The following is a 23,693-nucleotide window of genomic DNA, read 5'->3' as shown; positions in this document are numbered from 1 at the left end:
CGGAGCGAAGAATCCAGCTCAGGTGTAAAACTTGAGGAGACAATTAAAAGGACTCTAAAAATAGCAATAAAGAAGGAGAACAACAATTTTATTCACACAATCAATACCCTGTGTGGTTGGTATTGTTGTCCCCACTTTAGAAAGGAGGAAACAGATTCAGAAAGAATAAATACCTTGTTCAAACTTGTGGAGGAATTGGGGACAGGAACCCTAGGCCCAGCTTGAAAGACAGCCTGTGTTCTGTGACATGCCTCTTCTAGTAGCTCTGAAGCAGCCGGCGTACGGAGGCAAGGGAGGAAAGGCAGGAAGTCCCTTAGTAAGATGAGGTACTGAATGGTGATAACACAGCCCATGTACCAAGTCCCGTGTTCAAGGTCGATGGCTGAATTCCCAAACAAGGCGTCTCCCAGCATCACTGAAAAGGCCCAAGCCAAGGTTAAGTGCAAACCCAGGTGATTCCAGCTGAGAGGAACCAGCGATGGAGTGGGGCGGGGGAGTGAAAGGAACCAGAATTGTTGCCCGGATTTTTCACAGATCTTTCTGCTAACAAAACCAGACTTTTTACTCTTGAGCAACTCAGTTCTAAGCGTGTGTGTATCATACTCAAAAGCCAACTTCTACATTTTTTTGTTGTTGTTGTTGTTTCAGGAAAACAGCCTGGACTAGACACTGTATGAGGGAGTAGGGCTCTAATACTAGAGTTCAGTATATGCCTTCTTATTTCCATTCTTTGCTAGGCCCTCAGCTGGGCACTTCGATTTTCAGACATTTGCAACAATGTAGCGAACCCCTCCCATCCAAACCCCACAACGGCCAATAGAGGGCGGACTGTCTCTTCTTCAGACCTCCATCAAAAGTCTATTATAGTTCCCTTCCTATCCCACCTGTGGGATTCTTTTGTTTTCCTTTTGTTTTTTTTGTTTTTTCCAGTTTGGAAAACTCCCTCTTGCCCAACCATCGTTTCAAGTGCTTATTTGAGAGGCATTTACTAAAACCAAGAGACAAAGGCCACAGACAAGAATGGTCAAATACTTTTTGGTCTGTAATTCTTCTTTCTCTCTCTTTTTTAACTCACTCACAGATGCATGTAAATAAATCATGCCCCCTCCAATGAGCTGTCAGTCTAATGGAGTTCAGAGCTATTTAGAGAAAGATTTATAATATAACAGAAATGCTACAAGCAGAGGTCCTCACAAAATGCTATAGGATAAAGGGGGGAAGCTCAAGGTACTTCTCAGAGGAGGAGGCATTAAACCATGTTCCGTGTACGACTTTAACTCTCACATTTGTATTCAATTCATGTCCTTCAGGGCCTGTGCAATCCCTCTCAGTGCACTTTCTCCCTTCACCGCCAGTTATCACCATGTTGGGCCCACCAACTTCTCTTTTCTGTCCGTAGTCTGGTCTCTAAAGACGAGGGAATCCTTTTGTGTTGGAGCATCAACCTCATTGCCTTGACTTCTGGAAGAAACAGCTATTTTGTAACTGAACTCCTAGCTCATGCTCTGATTTCCAAAAGTTGCCAGGCCTTTGGCAGGTTTCTTATGTGCCACTGGTTAACTAGGCTCCAAGTCGCTATCCCCGTTTTCTCCTTTGCTTCTCTGACTTATCAAATCTATGGCAAAGGGCTTCCTGTAACTTGACTTTTTCTGAGCTGATACATCCATCTTAAGACTCTCCAGTTCTAAGTCTGGCTTGAAATCCCATAAGAGGTCAGCCTTTGTCTTCCTTCCAGGTGGTTCCACCTCTGGAATATCAGGGAAGATGGTGACCTCCATATTGTCCTTTGCCTATGTTCGATCTCTAGCTTTCCCTAACCCTAACATATTGCCTTAAAAAAAAAAAAAAATAAGAAACACAAATAAAAGAGCAAGACCCAATGGTTATTACTCTCCTTTTTCGAAGGAATGTGGTTTTCTCACTTATGCATTTTTCCCATCACCTGACCTTGGCTCTTCCTGTTGAGTCCTACAATGTTATCTACTGTGTTTTAAAAATGTCTTTATACTTGCATTTGAACAGAAATATAGATAACCTCCTCTGCAAGAGTGGAAAGGGCCTTTTAACACGTAACAATGATGACAGTTTGTTGGCAAGTCCTACAGTGAAGTGCTGCTGCATAGTTGGGGTACAAGAAACAACCATGCTGAACAGTGTTGTGTGGCTTATTTTTCTTGAATTTTGCTCCTATAAAATCTGGCATATTTTATTTTATTGATTTTTGAGGGAGAGCAGGTACTAGAGAAACATCCACTTGTTCTACTTGTTTATGCATTCATTCTTTGATTCCTTCTTCTGAACAGGGATGGAAATCTGCAACCTTGGCTTATGGGGACAATGCTTTAACACACTGAGCTACCCAGCCAAGGGTAGCATATTTTAAATGATCTTATCACTAAATACTTAGAATTATAGGACCTTAGGGCATGAAGTCCTTCTGAGATCATTTAATCTTGACCTCTCCACAGCTGCAGGAATTGTCCCTACAATGTCCTTGGAAACTAGTCACCCCAACAGCTCTGGAAGCAGTTACCTTTTAGAAAATGGGATGCTCATCCCCCCGTTTCCACTGCTGAACATCTTCTCTACTAACCTCTGATAACCAGTGATCATTAAGGAGCCTCTTCCCTTCCTTAGGACAAAGACGAATGATTGTAGCAATGTTTAGTTTTCTGATGCCAGTGACTGGGAAATATTCCACTGGTTTCTTTGGCTTTTCTGTTCAGTATTAGAGTGGTTAAACCAAAATATTTATAATAAGTATAAATTTGTTCCGCAAACAGAGGATTTCAAAGGCATCTTTGTTTCCTTTCTCCTTACACTGCCCTGTTATTAACTTTGGTTCATTAGTCATGATTTTCAGGATCCATTTGGCTGCCACCTTCCCGCAGCCAGATCATTTTGGAGCAGAAAGTCCACTGGCCATACCCACCTCACACCTGCCACAGGACCCGAAGGTTTTTTCCACATTGATCCAAGTCATTTTTTGTTAATTCACTAATTTTATTGACTCTGGTACACATCCTATGAATGAATAGTGGGCCGCTACAGAGTCCTTCCTCTCGAGAACCTTTTCTGACAGCCACAGAAGAAAAACAATGCCACCGGACACATTTTGCATCACTTCTGTTGCGTGTTTTTTAAAACTCGTTTATAATAAAGAATATTAAGCAAACGTCTTCTTTATTAATACATTCACAGTAAATGGGCAAACAATAAAATCCATCACTTTTATCCGTGAGCTTGGGAAAGAAAAGGACACTGTCAGATGACGTTAACGATGCACGAGATACACGGGTCCAGTCATGTCACGACTTGTGATCATCCAGTATGTGGCCTTACTCACGGGAGAAAAATTCAGCTCTGTTACTTTCCATTCACACCCCCCTCCCCCGCCCCAATAATGTAGCACCTCGGCACAGAGCACGGCGACAAAACACACAGAATATGGACAGTTAAAATTCAACTCAAGCCGCAGCAGCCCCCACGAGTCCTCCTCACCCCCCCGCGGTATATTTATCGAGACCGTTTAAAGCACTTAATTAATTCACCAGCAGCTTTGCTGGAGGCGCCTCAAGCTGCCCGAGACTCCATTACATAATATCTTTTACAAAGTCTATTCCCAGCTCGAGTGGAAGATGGATTCTCATCCAGTTAGCGAATGTTCCATGCATTTGCTTCCCTTTCCAGGGATTGGGTCCGGAGGGTGCCCCAGTCCAGGCTGCAGCAATATCCTCGGCCCCGAGCTTCTGGAGACCCCGTCGCTGTCCGAACTCAGAACTGGCTCCGGAGGTCTCGCCCTCGGGGCTCCCAGGCAGGCCACGGTGGGCATGGTGCTGGCGGGCGCTCGGGACGCCGCGACTCTCACTGCTTGCCCGGAGCGCCCCAAAGCCCGGGCTGCAGCGTGCCCGCGGAAAGAGGCGCGCAAAGACTCGGCCGCAGGGCCGACTCGCTGCTCCGGACTCAAGAAGGAGGAGGAGGAGGGGGACGAGGAGGGGGAGGGGGAGGAGTAGGAGGTTTGCGGGGGAGGAAGGGCCGGGCCCGGGAGGGGGGCGGGAGGAGGGGGAGGGGGAGGAGGAGGGGGCCGGCCGGGCCGGGAGGGGTGGGGGGGCAGCCAATGAGCGGCGCGCGGCGCGGGGGGGCGAGGGCTGGGGGATGAGGTAGGATGGGGGAGGGCGCAGCCCGGGCGGCGGAGGCTCCAGCCATAAACAAGCGCCCGGAGGAGCAGCGGCAGGAGTCGAGCGGGGCGCGCGGCGCTAGCACAGCGGACCTTCTCTGCTCCACCGCGCCCACTCGGCCGCTCGGGAGGCGGGGACCCGCCCGGAGGCTGCGCCGCCGCCGCGGAGGAGCAGAGGGAGGAGGCGCCGCGAGCCCGGGCTGGAGCGGAGCGCAGCCGCTGCCGCCAGAAGTTTGGGTTGAACCGGAGCTGCCGGGAGGAAACTTTTTTTCTTTTTTCCCCTCCCTCCCGGGAGGAGGAGGAGGAGGAGGGGAAGCTACCGCTGGCGCCAACGCTAGTGGGCTCGGGGTCGGCGCGGCCCGCGCGGGGGGCGGGGGCCTCGCCCCGCTAGGGGAGGCGCGCCCCAGGGGCCCCGAGGGGGGCGGCGAGGACCGCGGGCTGCGGGTGCTGCGGCGGCGGCGGCGCGTGTGCCCCACTCAGGGGAGGGCGCCCGCCCCGCTCCCGGCCCGGCTGCGAGGAGGAGGCGGCGGCGGCGCAAGAGGATGTACTTGGTGACGGGGGGCAGGGGGCTGGCCGGCTGCGGGTACCTCCTGGTCTTGCTGCTGGCTGGCTCAGGCTTGGGGCTGGTCTGCCTGCCCTGCGACGAGTCCAAGTGCGAAGAACCCAGGAACTGCCCCGGGAGCATCGTGCAGGGTGTCTGCGGCTGCTGCTACATGTGCGCCCGCCAGAGGAACGAGAGCTGTGGCGGCGCCTACGGGCTCCACGGAGCCTGCGACCGGGGGCTGCGCTGTGTCATCCGCCCCCCGCTCAATGGCGACTCCATCACTGAGTACGAAGTGGGCGTCTGCGAAGGTACGGCCTCCCGCCGCGGACCCCCTCCCACCTGGCCCGCCTGGTCCCCTAGCGCTGAACAAAGTTTGGCCGAGACTTTCCGAGGAGAGAGGGCTCCGCAGGAGAAGGGGCGGCCCCCATCCCCGGGAGGGAGCCCCTCGCGTTCCTCCTTTCCCGCTCACGGCCTCCCCCCACGCTTGGCGCGCCGCGGGCGAGGTTGGATTTCGTGGGTGGAGGCTGGCGAGTGGGGGATCGCCCCCGGCCGCCTACAGGCTCGCACACATGTGGCCATTCGGGCTTGGGCTGGGTAGGGTGTCTCGACCCTACGCCCCGAGGTAGGGGCGCCACGGGCCGGGGACACTGCGGGGCTGTCGCGAGCCCCTGGGGGAATCCGACCCCTGCCGCCCTCCCCACACTAGCGCAGTGTGGAACCGAGTGCCGCACACCGACCGCGAAATCTTCTGTTGGCGGAGGAGACGTGTCCAGCTTACTCCCTGTGACTCTTTTATTATTTTTTCCTTGCGTTCTTCCTTCACCCCCTTCCTCCTCCGCTTATAAATCAATTTCAGCTCCAGCGTATGTCAACCCAGGGGAAGTTACATACGGTGGTTACTCATTTATTTGCCTATTGAAAACGGTCAAAGGCTTTTTCTCCTGAATGAAGGGGGGAGGGGGCTTGCACCTGGGAGTGAAAAGTTGTTTCTATTAGTGGCTGCTTTTTAAGATCGGGTATCCGCGTGTTTCCAATCGCGTTGCCGCTTCCTTCTTTTCGTTTGTTTGACGGCGAGGATTGTTCTGCTGGGTTCTCCGCTGAGCCTTGTGCACCGCGGTGTCGAGACTGGTGCAAGGAGAGAGAGATTAAATTAGTGGAGCCTCGCCTCTCTGGGAGAACCTCGGTGGAAGGGTGTTGGCCTTAAGACCGGCCTCCTGCCTCGGCCCTGGGGTGCCTGGTCTAGTTTGGGGTCTAGGCAGAGGCAGTGAGTTCTTTTTATTTGGCTAATGAGCAGGACTTCTGAGCACCAGTTAAAAGTGGGATCGCTGCTGGGACTGACGTTGGGATGATGATGCTGTTCCGGGGCATCCTAGCGTCTGAGCAGAGGAGCAGCAGCAGCCTTACCTCTGGAGGGGCGACAAGGGAAAGGGACAGGTGCCCTCTGCCCCATGTCCCTTCCTTACTACTCACAGCCAGCACCTAGTAAAAGAAGGCTTTATTTTGGAGCATCATTAAGTATGTATGTGTTTATTGTGCTGGGATACTGCAGAGAGGAGTAGCAACCTTAGGGATTTGATGGGTCTGTTAAAAGGCTTCAGTTCTGAGATTTTCTTTAAATACACATATATGCATAATTATTTATACCTGCAGATATTTGAGGTTAGACAGGAAAATCCAGGGAGGGCTTTCTGGTGGGCAGTAAAGAACAGAAGGAACACTTCTCAGAAGGGATGTGCACTGCACCCGGGACCCCGGGTTAGAAGAGTTCATTTGCCTGAGACACAAATGCCTCTCGCCTGGTGTTAAGTCCCATTTTATAACGTTTTCATGTATCGCATCAGGAAGAACAGCCAGGAGATTAACTTCTGATACAATTTCATGTGTTTGACTTCTGTAGTTCTGTAGGACTTGGACTGAAAGATGCATCTTTGAACCCTGCCATTTGGAGTGTACAGGTTACTTAAGCCAGCCTCCCATAAATCTAAAAAGAACAAGCAACGTGAAACAGGGTTAAATGTAGTGGAAACCGCTGTGCTCTGAGAAGGACTTTGGGAGGGTCTGAAGATTCTAACCCTTGTTTTGTTTCTTCTTGATATATTTCTGGTGAGGGAAATGCGGAGCCCAGGGAACAGTCACAGTAATCAAGTGTTTTGGCAACAATAGACCCGTGTCACAGTATACAGTTATTTTTGGCAGTGTGTTGGTGAGCCTCTCATTCCTCTGAAATGATGCGGTCCCTCATAGCTTCCTTTCCTCTGGTAACACCCTGTGCGCTTGGTATTAGCCTGGAAAACGCTTGGAAATGTTTGTTGCCATGATTATACCTGAATGCATGTTCTCCAGCAACACTTTGCATTTAGCAGGCCTGTCTTCAGCTACCAAAATTGTATGCCCAGGGCATTTTATTTTATTTTTATTTTTTAATTCTAGAAGCAGTAGTCAAGTTGCATTCTGAACCCATGAAACCAAAGTTAGAAGGACAGTGTTACCCAGCATGGTATATAACGATTGGATTTAGACATTTTCAAAAGTGTGCCTAAAATTTCCAGTATTTTCACTTTACTACAGGATATATGAAAAACAGAACTTAAGTGAATAACCGTTTTTACTTTTTAAGAATTAGAGGAGTCTTTACATGTCAGAAATTATCTAGGAGGTGCTGACTTTCTCTTTTGTTTTTCCGGTACTTCGCAAGAAATTTCTCAATGGCCAGTGTTTCCCTCAGTTTCCATTTTGATTCAGAGGGGCATGCACTGAATGATGATCATCACAACTAAAATGAATAGGAATTGATATATTTTGTTCATGTTGAAGTCTCTTTTGCTGCAATTTTTGCACTAAAATGACCCCTACTGGTTGTATCTGTTAATGAAAACTCTTTTGAAAAACTTTAATTGGCTCCACTGAGAAAAGAGTACATGGTATGGAAATATTATCATGACTAATGTACCTGCTTTCGATGACATAATTTAAATACAAATTACATTGCTCTATCTGCCAACTTGCAGTAATTTTTATTTGTGTCACTTCCCAGGTTGGGTTTGTTTTTGTTGGGGGGGGGGGCAGGTTTTTAAATCTAGTTCACTAAGTGAGTTAGAGGAATTACAGCAGAAATGGACCCCTTCCAACTTGCAGTTCACTCACTGCAGTAGGATGTTACAGCCTGCCAGCCCACAGTAGGCTCTCAGTGAACATGCACTGGGTAAGTGGCAGAACAGTCCTCTCCACAAAAAGGATACTGGAGAAAAAATATTTTCTGAAAGATTAAGTAACGTGAAGAGTTGGGGCCTGTGAATCATGTGACATGTACACTTGAACTTCTTTTCGGCACCACTTAGATTGTTATTAAGTAAATCCTGATTTAATTATTGTTTAAAAATTTTTTTTGGCTAAAACATTTGTAAAAATTGCATTTTAAACATTTAATTGCAGTCTAAAAAGTGTGTGCTGGCCCTTGGGGGAGGACATAAGTCCCTGTCCCATTTCAGACCATTTGGTGAGTCTTCCTGTGCCATTGGCTGCTACGTGGCCCTTTTCTTGGCTTGGCTGCCTGCCTCCAGGTAAATTGCCTAAAAGCCAGAGAAACAAGTTTGCATGCTGAACTCTGGCGGAAGAAGCCAGATCGGAGACCTCTTTGGGAGATGAAAGACAGAGCGTTGAAAAAATAACTGAAGTGGTATTTTCAGGGAAGAATGTTTTGATTGGATGGTGGGGGTCATATTTTGAGATAAGGAGGTGGGAACCATTTTTCCCCCCTCCTATTGTGGAATAGTACTTACGCTTCAGTAAGGGGTGGGGCGAAGTGCAGGGGTGTACGATCAGTCTTTCTAAATAATAGAGGCCAGAGGATGGCTGAGTTTGACAGTGTGAGGACAGGGTGACTTGGAAGCTGGTGGACACTACTGAGTGGCTTTGCTCTGAGAACTTGGTTGTAGCAGATCCAGGCGATCCCTATTGCAGATAAGCACCAACGTTCTTTCCAGTGATAATTTCCTCAGCGCCTTCATCTTCATGGAACTTCCGTGTTTTCATCACTGACATCTAAAAACTGTCCCTTTCAAAACACAAGTTCTCCTTTTATTTCCCTGAGTATTTTAAACTTTGTTCTACCCACTTTTCTTCGCACAGTGAGCAGAAGAATCAAGGGTGTATTCTGGGTACTTAACACAGAACAGAATGTGGTTTTCTGGTACTGTTGCCATTGGAAGGTTATAGTTTGTCTTCTAATCACTGCAAGATCATTATCAAGTAATGTTCATTTTTCTACCTCAGTGTCTAGGTAGAGTGAGCTTTTTCAGGCCAGAGAGAGAAGCAAGCAGAGAGCCTATAAAAATACACTAATAGGGTATGGGAAGAGAAACCAATGTAAATAAACAAGGAAATAATTAGTTTCTCCTAAAAGTAAATATTGACAAAATTCAGAGACTATTCACTGCACATATACAAATGACAGGACTTCCTGACCTTCACTTTGACTATCAACCTTACAGAATCCTCACTGGTATTGAGGAGTCTGGTCACATAAAAACACTTGGCAAAGGAATTGCGTAGGACCAGGAAGGTAAAAATAGCAACTCTAGAGACGTTTGCAGCCATTAACATATATTTAACAGTAACCAGGACAGCCTACAAGCAATATGTTGGCAGTGTAGTTGTGAACAGATAGGTTGATTTATGAAGAAAAATATTCAGAACAGTGCTTAACTATGGACATTATATCCACCTGTAGGAGATACTTAATGGTTTGGTGCAGGTTTCTGTGTTTTGTGGGGCGCTTGATTAATGTGTAACGTTCTGGATTAACAAGGGAATAGCTTGGGGGTACAGGAGACAGGCCTTATGAAGTTAGGGGAAATAGATAAAACAGATGATCCTGAAAAGGTAATGGAATGGGAGGACTAAAGAATGACAGTTAGGAGAAGGGAAAAATATTGAATTCATCTTAGGGCAACTATGTCATCCTTTGAAGAATAATCCAAAACACATTCCAGACATTAATTGTGAAATTCCTGAAAAATGTGGGTGTGTTTAACATCTTTCAGGCTATGGCATTAATACGAGAGATGGTATTACTGCCTTAGCGGGTAAATGCCATCAGATAGGAGGTGGTGAAGTGAGTGGAAGGTAAATATGTTTGGTGAAGCAGGTTCCTGTAGCACTGTGTTCTGTACAGCCCATGCAGTATCAGGATTTTGGAGATGCCCTTGTAAAGCTCAATTAATTATTTGAGGAAGAAACAACGGACTAGCCAAGAGTGCATGAATAACAAACTAAAAGCTTTGCTTCTCAGAGACTGAATTCTCCAAAGCTAAATTTTTAAAGATCTGACTTGTCTTCTTTGCGTTGAAGCCAGTCACTCATTCATTGATCTCCTCCTCGGTACATGGCCTTCGGCTGGGGCTGGGGAGCGGTGGGGGGAGGGCCTGGGGACCTCTCAGGTGAGTTCCACACCCTTTATATACTCTTTTAATCAAGATAAAGAGTAAGTCAATAAGACCTTAAAAAATCCACGTAATAATATTAGTTCAAGCCAAGTGGAAGTGATTCTCTGAGTCTGTATATGATTAGCTGGTGAGTGAAATATGTGGTTAAAATTTGTTCTAGGAATCACAGGATCTGAGAGGATCTTTTCAGGCTCTGGTGGCAAAGCTGAAAAGGAGAATTCAAATTCCCACTAAATGTGAGAGTATGAGCAGGTTGCTCTTTTGGGTGGGGGAGGGGATCCTACCCATTCTCCTTAAGAGCCTGTGCAATACATAACAGTGTTTCCCAACGTCTAAGAATGAGGCTGCATTCTTAACACTTTATTAGCTGTGGTTCAAAGTGGCAGGCTGCCTTTTGAGAGTGATTTTCTCTTTGTTCTGGCTTGTTCCACCAGGCAGATGAGCGTGGGCAGTGAACTGGGAGTTGCCCCTTTATCAGCATCTCCTGACTTCACCCATTTTCTGGCCAAATCATGGAAAACCTCTGTGCTTAGACAAGGCCTTCTTTGGCTTCTGGACAGAGGAGAGGTTGAATATACTTTTAAATTTAAGAAAGCCCTCAAGGCGAACACTAGTAAGTGTTCATTTGGGGCCCATGTGGAAAAAAAAATCAAAAAGGTCATGACCCAATTTCACTTCCTTAACTCCCTTCCTGAACCCCGATTAGTTGCCAGTGTGAAATACTGGGGTCAGATCTGCACTCTGCTTTTCCATGCGTCAGTTTTCTTATCTGTGTAGTGGGTTAATAACGGCATTGCTGTAAGGCTCAGTGAATGAATCCCTAAGAGGCACTTAGAAGAATGACCGGAGTAAACAATAACAACAAAGCTACTAATCAGTGTAAGTAAAACAGCTGGTACTTGTCCTGCTTCATCCTTGTCTACCTGAGGAACTGATTCACTGGTTAAGGAGTTTGGATTCTTAGAAAGGGAGCAAATTGTTACTGAGTTTGTGTCCCTCCTCCTGACACCGTAAAGTGCACTGAGTTAAAAGAGTTATTTAAAAGCCTCTGAAGTTATCTGTTCCTTTTTCTCCTGATGCCTGTTTGGTGTACTTTGTCTAATTTCTACCAAGTTGGTGTATTTTGGGTAAAAGTAAAGAAGGAGGGAATCTGAAATTTTCTTCATTAACTTGTAGAAGTTGTAAATGGGTAACCATTTATCCGTGGGCAAATATTTTATTTGGGAAAGAGGGCACCTAAACTTGCTGTGATCAGTAATGTATGTTTTCCTTCACGTTGTATTTGGGAGACGTTTGCTCCTGGCCCTGGCAGAGTTCTGCTGATGGTTGCCACAGGATTTGGCCTGGCTTGAGCTAAGGAACAGCTTGTCTTGCCTGGGGCCTCACCCCCACCTGTCCGCACAGTTGGTACAAAGGAAGCAAAACCAGAGGCCAGACATTCAACCAGTGCATTCCTCTGTTTTCTTTCCAGCCCTACCTGTTTCCTTGCCACCTTTCCATTCACGCGTATTTACTGAGCAGCTACTACAGGTCTGGTTTTTGGCGCAATATTGTGGTGATACCATTTCTCTGAGCCTGAGCTTCCCTTTCTGTTAATAGTTAGAGATACCACCTGTGTTTGCAGTAAGATTAAAATGAGAAAGAACTGTGCTTCTGAAAATGGAGTGTGCATACAGCCCACATGGGGATCTTATTAAGCATGTGGGTTCTGATTCAGTGGGTCCGAGTCAGGTCGGAGAGTCTGCATTTTTAACAAACTCCCAGGTGATGTCAGTGCTGCTGATCCAGGGAACACACTTTCAAGTGGCAAGAAGCTAGTTAGTACATGTAACGCATGTGGCATAGAGTGTGGCGGATAGTAAAGCCTGCTATTAGGATCATTGTTTCTCAACCAAAATAAATAAGGTAAGGGCCCTGTGTTCACAGAGGCCATGGTCTGATGGTAGTTAGCCGGGACAGTTAATTATAGTCCCAGAGAGTTACAGCTAAGCCCTGAGATAAGAGGTGCTGGGCCTCTCAGGAGGGCTAAGAAGGGCCCTAACTCCGACTCTGACCATGAGGAAGAATTGAGTGAAAGGGGGTAGCAGCAAGCAAGTCCCAAGGGTATCCTTTCCCCGCTCCTTCTGAGTGTGATGTTTTAGAAAATAGAAAATAGGTCCTGCGGGGCTAGGTAAACCTGTGTTCAAATCTCAGCCCTGTTACTTCTTTAACTGTAAGCAGCCAACTCACTTAGTTGTTGGGGCTTCAGCTTCCTCATTTGTGAAAATGGAATTTTAATGGCTTTCTATCAAGTAAATATTGTAGTGATACTTGGAGAGAATTAATACATACATGTGTAACATATGTTACACACATAGGCGTATAATGTCTAATATTCTTGCTATTAAGTCGATTCTGAAAAGATTAATATTCTAATTGCCATTGTGTTTTCTATCCTTTCTCATTTTCTTCTGCGTTAGTTTTCTCTGTGTAAGAGTGTGTGTGTGTAAAACTTGTGGACCTGGAGACATTATGTTAAGTGAAATAAGCCAGTCAGAGAAAGACAACTACCATCTGATCTCACTCATGTGGAATCTAATGAACAAAGTGAACTAACAAGGACAATTGAGGGCAGACATAGATGGAGAGCAGGATGAGAGTCAGGTGGGGGGAGTGGAGGGATTGAGCAAAAACAGAAGGACTCGTGGACATGGGCACCAGTGTGGTCATTGCAAGGGGAGGGAGATACAAGGGGGCTAAATGGAAAAAGAAAAAAATACACGAACGATTAAAAATAAATAAAAGTCTACTTTGCAGGCACACACACTTTCTCCACAGAGGACTCAGCTGGAGAAATTTTGGCCTCAGGTGTTTGTCAGAGACAGTGGGTCTGTGCAGTACTGAGAACGAGGGGCCCCAAGCCCAGGGTTTCTGGGCCAAGTATCAGGGGTCTGGCCCAGGATGACTGCAGTTCCCGGCCCCTCTGGTGTGTCCATGCAGTGTGGACACACTTGCTTGATTTTGTGGTCTGACTTCTTTACTTCCAGAGAGCTGTTGCAAATTAATATTTTTAAAAAGGTGACATATCGTAATGTTGATAGGATATGGCTTTCTGAAGGTGAATGGGATTTCCTTCTGTTAAAAGTTTGCTGTGAGTTTCCAGACATCACTGGCCATACTGGAGAGCCCAGGTGTGCCGGCAAGGCCGGTGGCATGGCGGGGAGGAGGCAGCACGGGCCGGCGGACTCGGAGACGGCGGTGGGCTCGGGAGCGAGGAGCGGGTGGTGGCCGGCCCAGAGCCCATGTGTTGCTCTTCTGGATCCCGTGTGTTCCATGCATCTTTCATGGAGACTAGTACTGTAGGTTTACTATGAATTTGCATTGTGGTTTTCCTGCCAAGTCTTTGTACATCAATGGAAGGCTAGAAAAGAACACCTACAACTAAAATATCTGATGTTCTTGTCTCCTTATTTCCTGATGTAGTTTTGGTCCCACTTTAGGGAGACAGAAGTGTATCTCTGCCCTGGGCAAGTCTGGAAATACTGCTTTTATCCTGGACATGGGGTCAGAGTACTGACAAGGCAGATGCTGTGTCTTAGCTATTATGGAACAAGGAGAAGGAACTTGATGAAGATACAATCCTAGGAGTCAGTAGTTGACAACTTTTTTATTTTCTTCTTGACAACCAACCCTTATTATAACACAATAGAAGTTCACTAGTATTTCTACTAATTGATTAGTATTTAGTAACATGAAACCTATGAGCAAGATGAGATAAACTTCCAGATTTCAGGGTTTCATTTAAGTATATCTTTGTCAAACTGAAAAATAACACCCTAATTTGAAATATGCTGGGAACATTTATCTTACGAACATTTAAAAAAGAAAACTAAGCGTTAATTGTGTTTTAAGGTGTTGTCTTTTTACATTTCAAAGTCTTGAGAAGATAATTTGAAGAGTCTACTCTTTGAAAGTTTTAGCTAAGTCTTTAGCAAGCAGCCACTCCGGCTACACCAGGTTAAAAAAAAAAAAGATATACTGTAGGCTGTAACTAGAGACTATGCCTGTCTTGTTTAGCATTTCAAAACAAAAACCATAAACAAACATCTCAGATTCAAAACAGAAAGGAATTTCTGGCAGGGCAGAATGAAACCTGAGCCTGCAAAGTCCTGGTCTACCAGAGGTAACTTATTTAGATTCTTATCCCAAGCCACGAGCAAAAAACAGTCCACAGCTGTGATAAAACAAAAGGCATCTCAATATGGGAGGCTTGTGATAGCTCTTTTTTAAGACTCCCAAAGACCTGCCAAAATGAGGCAAAGCTACCTTGAGGAAGTTTGCCCTGAACTGGACTTGCAGTGTGAAGAGGACATACAGGACCACTTCAGCCCTGGACTGTGAGGAATCAGCCCATCCATACAGGATGCGTGGGCCTCACAGAGGGTGAGAGGAACATTCCATCATCTTGTCAGAGGCAGAGCTTCAAAACCTTCCTATTGTTTTGCACTTTCCATAGTTTGGAGCTTTGCTTTAAAAAAAGAAACAAAAAACAAAAAAACCCCTCGACATTTACATTCTGAGTGAGGAAAAGGGATAGATTGTAGACAGTTTTATCTCTGAAAGCCAAAATAGAAGGATTATTGAATGGTTAAAGACTGGGTGTGCTTGTTTCCTTTTCAGAACCATTGAGTTGTCATATTGCAGACAAATTTTAGGAACATTTATTACCACTATCTATGACAACATGAAGGGTCAAATAAATTCTGTATTTTAATCAAAAGAATAAATGGATTTGTGTATACCCTCACTTGCTGCAGGAAGGATTTAAGGCTGCTCAGAAAGGCGAATATCACGAAACACTTGCACCGGAGAATGACCTGATAAAGGAGAAAAAAATAGCCATGGCTCCCCGAGTCCCCCTCATCCTTCAGGAACTGAAATAAAGCCCCCGCGACTTCCTCTGACTTGACTTTGCCTTAATTTGTCAAAAGGGCATTAAATAGTTACCTACGGGAAGACAGGGGAACTGAACCAGATATCATAAGGCCCTTCTGGTCATGGGATCTATGTTTTCATTACAAAGGAGTGCTGGGCAAGAGTCAAATATTACCTTGTGTTTACAGAGCTAGGGAAGGAGAAGGTGGCAGTGTCTACAGGATTCTTTGCCAAATGTTGTAGACAGAAGGGCTTGGAACAGGTCAAGAGTTCTCCCATGGTTACTTTCAGTGGAGGGGGTGGGGACAGCAAAATATGGTTATCTATCGGGGAAGTTAGTGACATCTTTTAAGTGCTGACAATCTTTAAGCTTTATTAACTGGCCTAATCTGGATTCAAGGTAGAGTCTATGCCTCTCTCTTCTGTCCGTGCTGGCCTGCTCCTTTTGCGCTCTCTCTGTTTTCTCATTCACTTCATTAATTATGGCGACTGGGAGGTATAGGTGGGTGACAGATAAGGAAAGGGAGAAGCTTGAGCAAAGGCAGGCCAAAACTTGCCGAAATTCACATGCTCCTCTCTGCCTCTGACACTAGGAAGGTTGAGTAATTGCTGTCCCTCCTAATACTGCAGGCAGCAGCCAAATTCTCAGCATTCTTTTACCTTTGCTGCTGTTTTCACTTGCCAGGGAATCTCCTGCAGGAGCAGACTGAATTTAAAGAGACATAACAGAAAACGTGCGTGAAAGTCGAGGCACTGGCCGGGTGGGACAGCCGACTGCCTTGTGTTGGGTGCAGGACATGACGTGTCTCTGCCGAGGGACCTGCTGCCAGCGTGGCCAGCTCCTCTACCCCTCCCTGTGTCACACCCTCCGGGCGTCACCAAGCCATTGAAGCTCTTCCTAATGCCTGTGAGACAGCAGGTCTTCACTGTTTCAATTCCAGGCCAGCAGTGAAGCGTAGAAAGTGGTCCCTTGGGGTCTAGAAAGTTCACCCTTCCTGTGCACATTGCCCAGTGGCAGGGCATTGAGCGAAGTGAGGCGATGCAGACCTGTGGCTCCAAAATTGGACATAATATGTGTTATTCTAAAGAATGTGACGCTCAGCACAACCCGCGATGTTCACCAGCAATCAGACTGCTCTGCCTTGTGGATATTACATTTTTGCCAAGAGCAGCCTTCCAGAATGAGGTGCTAGTTAATTCCAGTTGGGCATTTATTCGCTAACAAGTCTGCTGAATGCTAAATACTCCATTTGGGAGTGTGTGACAGGAGAGAACTCAGCAGCTAATTATTATGTAGATCTCTTCCATGATTCTTACTCGCAGTTCAATTACCTAAGCTGTCAGTCCCTAGAAATGTGAATTTCTTGGTTTTCTGTAATATCTTGCTTTTTGCTCCGTTAATATTTTTTTTTAAATTGTTTTTGCTCCAGTGTGGAAAACTGCTTTAAGTTTACTAATTGGGTGGACATTTTATGTTGTTTAATAGAAAACACTTCCAGTGGAGTACTGTGGCTGCCCTCTTTCCTTCTTTTCTTTGTTAAAGATACTATCAAAAGTTAAATCCTGTTCCGGATCTTATCCTCTCTCTTCCAGGGTAGATTTCTGGAGAGCTAATAGGAGTGGTGATTGAAATAACCATTGAAGGGATGGGTGTTCATTTACTAACCGGAGCTTTTGCCTAAATAGGTTTGCTTTACTCTTTTTTGGGATATCAATAGGTCTTTATTTGGTTCTCTTCCTGCTTGGTTGGTGCATATTAGCGTAAGAACTTTTAAACTGTGGGGGCAGTAATGAGAGTGACTGCCTGGGGCCAAACGCTTCTCTTTTGGAAGCAGCCAGAGGATACAGTGTGTGTGAGCTGTCTTCAGAGTCACTGCTGGAAGGTCCATTGGGTACCTCCCATGCCATGTCTTTGGCTGTGGTTTGGCCCTCCTTCCCTGGTGACTTCCTGCCATGACCCAGTGTGGGCTGGGTCACAGGTGCCCTGAAAGCCATTGGAAAAACTTGCTTTCCAGTGGTATTTTTATGTGCCTCTACGCTCTTCACAGGACAGTCACATGCAGCTGTCCAGCTATCGGTAACCCAGATATTAAGAGTTGGTGTCGAGCATCACATCCTCTGTGAGGACCCCTCGCAATAATCGTGTCTGCACTAACAGGCGAGCAGAAGGGTTCTATAGAAATGTTTGGAGAGCGAGTGTTTGCTGGTGTGTAAAATTCATTTACTACCATGGGATATGATAACTGTGGATCAGAAAGTGCTAAGACTTCCTAAAACAAGGATCTCTGCAAGGCGTGGTAGACTTGCTGGCCTGCAAAGATGTGCCCAGGACAGTAAAGTACATCTGTATTATCAGCAGATGGGCCCCTTGTACAGCTACGGGTATGACTTTGAGAGATAAGAAACTGATAATTCCTTCTCTATAAGATGTAGTTAATTTGTGCCTTTGGACCTCAAGTGCATGCATGCCTACATGCACACGTTCCGTCGCCGCTGAGGGCTCAGCAAAGAATACAGTGCATTGTATTATGGATGTGCTGAAAAACAAATTAAGTATATGCTCTTTACTCTGTAGATGAGCAAACTGAAAATGATTTCTTAATAAATAAAGATTGTGCATTGTCTTAAATTTGAAAAAAAGAATTCTAACTAAAGCACTTTGGCTTTTAAACTGCCCTGTTAAACGGGAGATGTGTATGTGGGCAAGTAGAGCTCAGTAAAACTACTGACTTCATTTTTTGGTGATTGGGACGAAAGTTTGATTATCCTGAAGGCAGTGTGGGGTGATTTTTATGATAGGTTATCACTGAACATAGTTTTTGGCCTTATAGAGGACTATTAGATATGACAGCAAAAAGAAAAAGTAGAAATTTAGGGTGAGAAGTGGAATACCTCTGTAGGAAATCAGCAAACTAAAAAAAGCCAGAGGGGTGTGTGTGTGTGTGTGTGAGAGAGAGAGAGAGAGAGAGAGAGAGTTTTGTTGTTGTTGTTGTTGGAAGGAGATTAAATTTTTTCCAAAGACTATGTTGGGAAAAGGTGAGCCCTCAGCAACCAGGTTTATTGACTATCTATTCAGGAGATTGTAGTCAGTGCTCTGGAAGGAAAAAGGAAAAAGATTCTCTGCCAATAGAGTTCTGGAAAACTTGAGGGAGATAAAGTATTTACATGCTTTAATAACATTCAGTATGTCCAAAAGAAATATATAATTACAGCTGCATTTGGCACTGAAAATAGTCCATGTATTATATTTTTTAAATTGTGTGTGAATATGTAAGCATATGCCCTTGAGTCGGAAATGCTTGGGCAATACTATTTCTTGAGAGAATGGAAAAGTAGAAGGTATTAGGAGCTACACACAGAGAGAAAATATAGGGGATGACTTCCAGTAAAGAGGAGCAGCGAACTTTTCCTTTAGAAGGGCTGTATTTCATATGCATAATGATTCCAACTGTTTTTTTTAAAAAAATTACCTTAGTATAATAAGCATTTCACTCCCACTAGAGCCTTAGTAATTTGCATGTTATTACAAAAAGCCCACAGGGAAGGGGAAGTTAGAGCCCTAAATTCAGTATCTGACTGTTCTCCTGAGGTTTAGGTTTTCCAACTTTATTTCAAGATTGTCTTAAACAGAGACCTTTGAGAACTCAGAAAATTAGGAGGTAAGTTTGACACATACTGTCTAATATCTGTTGCAACCAAAGGTGTGGGCAGAGCCAGCAATGGGAAAATAGGTGTGGTGTTGGCTTTCAAAAGCCTGAAGTTATCCTAACATCCTTCTAAATGTGTTCTCATCCTTCAGCCCTTACCATTTTATGGTTCCTTTGTGAAGCCTTCCTGCCCTGCCCAGGAAAAAATAATGCCCCCCTCTGCCCCCCCCAGCCCCCCCCAGCCCCCGGTGCCCACAAATAGCACTTTCTCCTTCCCTTGCTATAGCACTTTTCACACTGTGTTAGAGTTCACATTTCTGAATCCCTGCCTCATTGTAATCCACTCCGGTGCCAGGATTGTGTGTTATTCTAGCGCTTGGCACACAGGAAGAACTCAATGAGCATTTGTTGACTAAATCTAGACTCAGGGTCATCCAAGATATTATACAAAAACTTTTCCATCTGAACTGTTTGGTTTGCGTTGTGGAAACCGGAGCGAATGACAGTACCTGTGGAGAGGATCCCAGAGAGAAGGCATGTTATCGCAGAAGGAAGCTTGAAGCTGGTTAGCTGGCCCCCTTGCCCTCTTCCTCTCCCCCTACCTCAAATTCTTCCTAGAATTTACTTTTCCAATTTTACCATGATGGGTTAGTTTCAGCTGTATTTACTTTGGCAACTCTTTAAAGGTATTTTATTTTTATTTGTGAGGACTTTTCTTCTTACCAGTTTGTCATAAAAGTGTCATCTTTCATTTGCCAACCTTTCATCAGCTTGTAAGAATTTGCCTCGTGGGTGGCTGCTTATAACCTTCTTACCACCAGGGATCTAGTGCACTGACCCGTTGAGATACAGTGGTGATCAGCTGCTTATAAACAAATGATAAACAATTATGAATTACTTTATAGATGCCCTTCAGGTTGGCCGTTGAATAACTGATTATAGTGAGACAGACTTTTATATTTTCAGGAAATCTAGGATTCGCTCTTAAACATGTTTGTTGACTGATCAGGAGGGAGTGTAATTTAATGAACATGTATTGAATTTTTAGTGCCAGGCCAGTGCATGAAGCAACTTATTTACTGCTCCAGGTGATCTCCAAATGTCCTCTGGAATTTCCTCAGGGAAGGAAACCCTGAGCCCACAACAGAAGGCTGGAAGCCCGTGACTGTGAACAATAAAAGTGCTTCACGATGGTTTGAACAGGAAGTCCATAGGAATGCAATATAAGGAATTTAAAAAAGCAAAATCCCATTTGGATTTACTCCAAACCCTATGACTTCAGGGACTGAGGAATTCTTGATGACTCACGGATGGAGTCCCAACTTGTTATTTAGCAGTGTGGAGTTGTTTTTCTTTCAGCACCAGTCATGAACTCTTTGTTTGTTTGCTTACTCTCTAAAGGTCTTAAGGTGGTTTACAAATTAAGACAGTAAGACGTTATACACTTAAGGATACAACAGGAAATTCTAACCTTTGGGTGATAAACTTGGCACTAAGCCAAATGACCCTTGTGGCTTGGTTGGGTGTCATCCCGCAAAGCAAAGGGTTGCTGGTTCAATTCCCTGTCAGAGGTCAATGTTTCTCTCCCTCTCTTCTCCTCTCCCTAAAAATAAATACAATCTTTTTTAAAAAAAGAGAAAAAGGAGAGAGGTTTGGCCATGATAAAATGTACAGCGTCACAGACGTTCATACACAGGTATAAGCTTGGACACCTGTACCTGCTTATCACGAGCGAATGTGCCCAGAGAGCCTTATTTTTGTAGGGTAAGTGTAGTTTTGATGTCTCTGCTGAAAGGAACTTCATCTTTCCCACATTTAAGTTGGTCACCTCACGCTTGACAGTAATTGTTCACAATGCTATTGTCATGATTGGTGTCTTTGTAGTAACCTGCTTTAGAACCTTTTATCAATTGCCACTGCTGTTAGTAAAAGAGTTGGGAAGAAGGAGGAGGGCCAAGCGTTCTCTTTCTTTGTAATGCCGTGAAAAGTGAAGATTCTAATAAGCAAGGCAATTTTTTGAGGGTCCACTGTTGATTTTCCTGTAACTCTTTCAAACTTTTATGTGGTTTCATTAGTATTGAAAATTTAAAAGCCAGCACCCTGACCTAGGAATGAGAGTATTTAACCTGATGGTGGGTACTGCCCAAGTCGGAGAGGTCTGTATCTTAGAAACCTGTGATTCCACAGTTAAAGGCGTAGTTGAAGGACCTAGAGCTGTTCTTGCTGCTGGACTGTAGCGCAGTTACCATCAGTCTTTAATAAAATAAATGAATGGAGGCAGAGGACTGGGAAACACACTTGAAGGAGGGAGTGGTCCTCAGGTTGAAAGCCAAGGTAAACAGTGCTTGTAACTGCAAAGTAGATTTCCTGGCAGGCGAGAACCGGAGGAGTGGGTGCGAGGCAACCACCAAGAACCATTTTACACTGTAGAGATTGCTGAGTGTCCCCGAGTCCCCAGAAGAACCTCTCAGAGCTAGTTGGGGGAAATTGGTTTCTGGAACTGGCCTTTGACAATCCTGTCATGCCTACATCTGGACCCAGAGGAAGTGCTTGGGGAGAAAAGGTCACATTTGTGCCAGAGAAAGCAAGCAGATGGGGATTTTGGGGGGGAGGGGGCGGGGTGGAAGTGAAGTCGCCCGTGACGTAGGGAAGGCCTTGCAGGGGAGCCGGCGCACTGGCAGAATGCAGTGGGAAGGCGTCCCCGAGTCTGTGTGATTTAGAGTTAATGGAAACATAGACATTTTCTTTCTGTCTTTCATTACAGTGGAAAACTGTATCATTACAGTGGACGGCTGTGCACACTTTACAAATCATGGGATGTATGCAGACGTACACATCCATATATGCAACATGCGCACATGTAAAAGAATATCCTCTCAGGACCCACATTCTTGTCCTGATAGTCTCTTCATGCCCATGCGTCCAGGATGTTAGGTAGCGTTTTCTTCTAATTGAAGCTGCTAGGTGCTGTGAATGCCAACAACAAAAAAAGTTCTGTCTCTGGCCATCATTAATTTATTTGTATAAATAAATACATGTAGCCTGTCTCCTAAGCATCTTGCATAAAGCTGTTTGCATATCACTCCTTTGTCGCCTCTTCTGTAGTTAAAAAGGTTTCCATCAGATGGAAAGTTGCGGATGTCCTGCCCCTCCTTGCACGCGGGAAGGTGGACCATCACAAGGACTGATACAGAAATTCCTTAGACTTTTTCATACTCAGAGATTCTTGGAGCTCATTTGCACGTGGGAAAGGGCCCTCCCTTGTAAAAAAGAGACCCCCCCCCAGGTCCCTTTACCGGTCCCTCCAAAAGATGTCACCTAAATCCTCTCTCTGTAGTTTTATTTCTTGAACATCTTATTTCCCATAACTATGTATGTTATGGAAAATTTTTAGGTCCTCTACCTAAAATTCTTAAAAAAAAATTTTTTTTTTAAAGAAAGCTATTAGAAAGACAACTTTACTAGACAGTTTGGGAAATAGAGAAGAAAAACAATGATCCAAATGCTCTTGTTCCATTCACAATTAGTTTTGTGTTTTTGTATTGTGCATACTCTGTCTAGTCTTCCTCTCTACGCATATTTTACCATACATCTTGTACTTGCTTTTTTGCACTTAAAATTATATCAAATGCATCTTTCTATGTTACTATGTAGTCTTCATTATTATAACTTAAACTAATTAATGGAGGTGTACTGACTGCCTGTTTCAACTTTATTTCCTTTCATGACTATGTAAAAAGGCAAAAAGAGGGGGGAAAAGGTCATTCCAGGTGAATTTAAGAGAAAATTCTGTGTGGTTTAATTTGTTTTTGTGAGTGCCTCGGCGCTGCAAGCTGATGACCACGGCTCTCTCCCCGGCCTGATATATTTCTGAGGCTCTGAGCACTCGCTGCCCGCACGTCCGGTTCTTCGTGCCTGGGGCTGGGCATGAGGACTGTGGGCCTTCGCAGTTTGGTCGCACTTTCTTGCTACCCCCAAGACTGTTTTGACTTTTAGGACATTGGACCTTTTTTTTAACCTTTTCCTCTATTAAGTCACAATCTGTAGGCTTTGTGCATATAGCCACCTCTCTGGGTGGGCACATTTTAATTCTGTGCTTTTTTTATAGTTCATTATTGGAGTGCAAATGTTTATTTAGTATGAAAAATGGATATAATTAACTGTATCCTAAATAGGGACTGGCTATTAACTTCAAGATTAATTCTTAACCTTTATGCTTTGCATGCATGTGACATATGCTCTTACTACCAAGGGTTTTGTCTGAGAATTTAAAAGTTTTCTACTTCTACCATATTATAAATGAAAATCAGAGGCCTAGAAGCTATCCAGCAGTACATACATAAAATTGGGAAAAACTTGGATCATTTTCGGGGTTAAGTTTGTTGAAATCCTATGAGGAAAAAAGACTTTTTTTTCCCTTGTATTTTTATTGGCTGATATATTAATAAGTAGTTTTTACAACTCAGATACTGGCTTCATATTTAAAAGGTTTATATAGCATCTGTTGTAATATATCAGATTCATTTCTGTGATCTTTATTTAAAAAGAAAAATTCTCACTCAAGACCCATTGTGCAAACAGTACGCAAAATGAAGTCACCAAGCTTCAGATATATAGTATATAAATTTTAAGTGCTTTTTGGTTTATCAAAAGGAAGACAAAATTTTGATTACCTCTTTAATATTAAATTACTGTTTCTGAATTAATAAATATTTGAAAGCTTATAAATCGTGAATGACACCTGCCAATTAAAATATTCAATCCGGGAAACAGCGGCCCTTCACCTGACTCCTCGTTTGTTGGAGGCAGTGCCTGTTGAGACTCCTTTAAGCCACAGCTTGCAGCCAAGTGATGGTGTGTGCACGACTGGAATTTAACAAACACTTTTTGGACCAACGTGTTGATGTAAAATAAAGAAGCATACTTTAAACTGCGACATTGGAAGGGAAATCACATCAAATTTAATA

At 44.6% G+C, this 23,693-nt stretch overlaps 1 protein-coding gene across 3 annotated transcripts in view; it reads left to right on the top strand.

The window, feature by feature from the left end:
* Positions 1-4,554: 4,554 nt before the first annotated feature.
* Positions 4,555-23,693, top strand: part of CRIM1 (cysteine rich transmembrane BMP regulator 1) — a 177,722-nt gene continuing 158,583 nt past the window's right edge. For 2 of the 3 annotated variants that reach the window (XM_054567849.1, XM_054567844.1), the window contains exon 1: positions 4,647-5,029. In XM_054567849.1, coding sequence (XP_054423824.1) covers positions 4,720-5,029 — 310 coding nt within the window. In that variant the 5' untranslated portion in view covers positions 4,647-4,719. Of the gene's footprint in view, positions 5,030-23,693 lie in introns of all 3 variants that reach the window. The other variant, XM_054567854.1, reaches the window with a different exon arrangement.

This window comes from Pteronotus mesoamericanus, unplaced genomic scaffold (genome assembly GCF_021234165.1).
Source record: "Pteronotus mesoamericanus isolate MK-2021 breed Mesoamerican mustached bat unplaced genomic scaffold, CSHL_Meso_final contig_101, whole genome shotgun sequence".
Lineage (NCBI taxonomy): Eukaryota > Metazoa > Chordata > Mammalia > Chiroptera > Mormoopidae > Pteronotus > Pteronotus mesoamericanus.
Note: the sequence above shows the minus strand (reverse complement) of the source record. Positions and strands in the feature narration are given on the sequence as shown.